Below are 4,774 nucleotides of genomic sequence, written 5' to 3'. Positions count from 1 at the left end.
AGAATATGTTTATATTTTTATGTATTTATTTATAGTTTTATATATTATTTAAGAAAATAAGTATTGTCACTCTTATTTTGATGTCATTTTTTTAACAAATTCATACAAACAATAAAAAAACATATGGAAAGTGAAATTTATCAAAAATAAAAGTGACAATATCTTTACTTATTATTTTATTATAATAAATCACTTGAATCACAGCTGAATTTCAATAGCCAAGATGATCGATTCAGTTTTCAAAATCTATGATTTTTCTTCGACCCTGTATTGGCTTTCGGCCTCTTATTTCCCCATCCCTTGATTTCCTTGGGTCAAGCTTTATTTACTGGTGGGAGAAGGTAATGGTCTGGCTCACTTGGTTGCGAATCTATCTCTTGCAGACAAGTTGGGAACTAGGTGGAACGTGAATCCTCCAAGAGGAATCGCCATCGTCTTGGACGAAGAAGCTCCTAAATGGCAGCTCAGATGACTGTTCCATCACCATCCTATCAGTTTTATATTATAGAAAAAATTTTAAGTGTATTGGTATACCGGTGTTTTAAAAATTTTTAACTGTTGATCTTAATTATAAAAAATATATATAATATATATAATTAAGATCAACGATTAAAAATGACTGAAACACCGATATACCAGTATATTTAAAAGCTTCCCTATATTATATGCCTTCAGTTGAAGTGAAAGAGGTTTATGTACTTATTTATCTAATAGAAAAAACTAGAAACATAAATAGCTACCCAAATAGTTGTGTGGAAGAAGTCTTGTTAACTTTTTCAAACTAGTTACTTACAAAGGTTCTAAACTAACTCCAGGGAAAAAAAAATGTAATCAGTTCAAAGAAACAGTATTCGCAACCAATAAAAAAAAGTACTTTAAGGTTGAGGTAATCATCATTATTCAACGTTTTTATTACTTTTGATCCCCGTCCTCTCTCTCTACAAGAAAAAAAAAATGCATGCATGAAAAGCATACAAGTACGTTCATCATTTGAGACAAAAGCATCAGATGCATTTCTTTCTTTCCAACCAAAAAGAAAAATGAAACTGAATCCTGTCCCCGTTTTCCACACGAAGGCCATTGCTCCAAGGTTACCCCCTTCGGCCTATAGAATTAGGAACGTTGCTAATTCATCAGAAATTGTATTAATTTGATCGAGCCTCTCATGTGTGCACTATGCTTATGCACTAATTATTGAAATTTTTATATATATTTTGATGGAAATGATAATGCGGGTTCTTTTCATTGGGAATGGTGATATATATCTCAAGGATAATGAACTAAAATTCCATAGCCATATGAATGAATTGAACACGATGAATCACGTGGTCATCACAGCATTATATCAATATTCGTAAGGAAAGGTTATTGCGTATCGTAGAATTCTCCACTTGCAAGATTTTCCTTTTCCTTTTGTTCTTTTTCTCTTGACTATTAAATACGAGAAAACATTTTTAATTGCAAATAAGTTGAACTTTGTAGAAAGTAATACCACTATCATAGCACTTTTCTAGTTTAGTAAGGAATTTAGGATGTTTTAGACCATCTCCAGTAAGAAACTCATTCCAGTTTTTATTTATGGTTCACCTGTCATATAAAGTAATTTCAGATCAGTTTTTGCGCCATAAACAGTAAATAAGAACTCAAAACATCTCTCTCTTCTCCATTAGAAAGAACTAACTTTAGTCTTTATTATGGTCCTACTTAATTAATAATTTAAAGTAATTAAAATTAATATAATTACTATTTTTTTACAATAATATTATTTAAATTTATAAATTCAAAAATAATTTATTATTAAAAAATATTAATATTAATTTATTAATAATAACAATAACATAATAACGGCTAGTTTCCAACAGCTAATTTTACAACAGCTCCTTCGATCCATGAGCAGAGACGTTACTCTCTTTCTCTCTAACAGTTGAGACTTTATTGTGTCAGAAAAAAAAATGGAACCTTGAAAAATTAATGCATTGGAGATGCTCTTAAGTCATATATATAGTACTAGTATATTTTTAACATTTTCACATATATACATTTTTCACAGTATTTTTGAGCAGGTCTAGCTTTAATTATAACATTTTACTATGCTTTTTTATTTGAATAATATTTTTACAATTTTATTGTTCAGATATCGTTGAGTTTTGACATATATACAGGCATATATTGTGATACAGAGCTGGAGCATCAGATGCAAAATCTGATGTTAACAATGCATGCAATTATCTGATGAGATTGATTGTATTGATTTGCAGCCGATCTTTTTGGATCCTACAAAGATTTAACAACTAATATATATCACAATAATGTTTACAAAAGAATAAAACATAAAAAAGCTTGAAAAATAAAGTATGGGCGAGTTATTTATTTATTTATTTAATGGTGTGTGTAATCCTCGATGAACCTGTGATGATTGAGAGGAATTGAAAGAAAGTGCCGAGAGCATTGATAAAGAACAAGAGAGAAGAACTGAAGTAAAACATTAGAGAAATGATTAAGTAAAGGATGATACACTGGTGAATTGACTGAGACTATTTAATAATGTAGCCACATTTCCTAATAGCTACCTAACTGTATTTGAGGTAGTTATAACAGATTAGGAAATCAGTTATAACAGAAACAATAGTTTAACCCAAATAGAAAAACGACTACAATTAACTCTATTCATCTAACACCCCTGAAACTAAGGTCAGGGTTTGTCACAGACCCTCACACTTTGTTTGGATAGATAGTGAAAAAAAAAATGAGAGAAAAATAAATAGAAAAAAAAAAGGTGAATTTTTTATGTTTTGTTTGAATAAAGAAAAAATAGATGAAAAGAAAATAGAATTTTTTTTTTTTTGGATAAAAAAAATAAAAAAAGAAAAAATCATAATAGAATAAAATTATTTTAATATCTTTATCTACATTATATGTAAATTAAAACCATTCTGATGTGAGATATGGTGTATTTAGTGATTGTATCTTCGCCGAAAGAAAGAAAAAAGGAGAGAGGGGCTGTGACGGGGGAGAAGAGAAGAGGGAAAGGAGATGCGCCGGCGCTACTAGGGCTCGCCGCCGCCGTCGCATCGTCATCGGGCTTTGGAGGGAGACCACGCCGCTGAGCTGTCGGGGAAGCGCCGGTGGTTCTGCTTCGGCTTCTGCATCTGCTCCTTCTTCTGCATCTGCATCTGCTTCTGATATGCTTTTGTATCTGCATCTGCTTCTTCTTCTGCATCTGCATTTTCTTTTGCTTCTGCATTTGCTTTCTGCTTCTGATTCTGCTTCTGATTCTGATTTTGTGTGTTGATTTTGTTGTTGAATTTGATGTTGTTGATTCTGAATTTGATGTTGTTGAATTGGGTACTTGTTGAATTTGATGTTGTTTTTGCTTTTGAATTTGATTCTGATTCTGATTATTAGTATTTGATGGGAGTAAGGGAGGTGGTGGTGGTGGAGTAAGGGAGATGCTGGTGGTGGTAACTGGTAAAGGTGTTGGTAATGGTAAAGGATATTTTTGTCAGTAAAAAGTTAAAAGGACAATTTTAATACGAAAAAAACGTTAAAGATGATTCTAAATCAAAAATTACGTTGGGAACGGTTTCGATTCTGACCCTCAACGTTAAGAATTAAAACAATACTTATCCCTTATTAAAAATACATAAAAAAAATTCCTTATCTTTTTCCTTATCAAAAATTTTTTTTAGTGAGTCCCACACAAACATTTTTCTTTCTTACTATTTTTTTTGATATCCAAACAAAAGAAAATGGATCTTTTCATCCATTTTCTTTTCACTTTTTTTTTTCTTTCTTTTCATTTTCTCTCAAACCAAACAATACCTTAATTTGCTTCTAAACTTATGAAAGAGATTTAGAGACAATAGTTTAGTTAGCATACCATCAATTTGATCTAATGTTGGAATATGAACAACATAAAAGAGCTTCTTAGCCACTAAAATCTAACAAAATGAAGATCAATCTCCACATATTTACACATACTGTGGAGAGTTGGATTAGCAACTAGTAGACACAAACTTTGATTATCGCAATAATAAGTCGTTGGTGAAACCAATTGTAGTATGTTAAGTTCCTTCAAAAGCTGCGGCAAGCCCATAATTTCAGTTTTGGGCAGTTGCAATTGACTTGTATTTTACCTTTGTAGTGCTACGACTGAGTTTTTGGTCTGTTTATTCTTCTTCTAAGATATCAAATTACTCTCAAGATACACACAAAATCTAATTATAAACTTCCTATCATTCAAGTTTCCAGCCCAGTTCGTATCTGCAAATGCAAAAAATCTGAAATCAGGCGACTTAGAAAACAACAAATCATAAAAAACTGTCTTTTAGATATCTCATTCTCTTTAACACTTTTTCAGTGTTGTAACGTTTGGACCGTGCATATATTGGGACGCTTTCCTAACAACAAAGGCCAAGTTAGGACAAGTGAATCTGCAGCTGACAATTTCAAGCTTGAAACATAGGAGTATACATTGGTGAAGCTTCCTAACTGCATTTGAGGCAGTTATAATAGATTATTAGGAAATTAGTTATAAAAAAAAACAAAATAGCTTAATCGGAATAAAAAAAATTATTACAACTAACTCTATTCATCTAACACTACTATTAAAAATAAATAAAAAATTTAATTATTCTGTTGGTATGTATAATTTCACTAAATTTATAATTAGATTTTTATATATATTTTTTAATTAAATTTTTATATTATTTTTAATTTGTAAAAAAATATTCAATTAATTATAAATATTTTTAATTTTTAAAAAGTTATTCAA

The 4,774-nt window shown here is 30.4% G+C and overlaps 1 protein-coding gene across 1 annotated transcript in view; it reads left to right on the top strand.

Moving 5' to 3' along the window:
• LOC107624810 overlaps window positions 1–540 on the top strand; it is a 5,937-nt gene extending 5,397 nt beyond the window's left edge. Inside the window, exon 10 of the mRNA XM_021115368.1 lies at window positions 384–540. Within this exon, the coding sequence (XP_020971027.1) occupies window positions 384–472 (89 nt within the window). The 3' untranslated portion in view covers window positions 473–540. The remainder of the gene's footprint in view (window positions 1–383) is intronic.

This window comes from Arachis ipaensis, chromosome B02 (assembly GCF_000816755.2).
Source record: "Arachis ipaensis cultivar K30076 chromosome B02, Araip1.1, whole genome shotgun sequence".
Lineage (NCBI taxonomy): Eukaryota > Viridiplantae > Streptophyta > Magnoliopsida > Fabales > Fabaceae > Arachis > Arachis ipaensis.
This window is presented reverse-complemented; position numbering and strand designations above follow the sequence as displayed.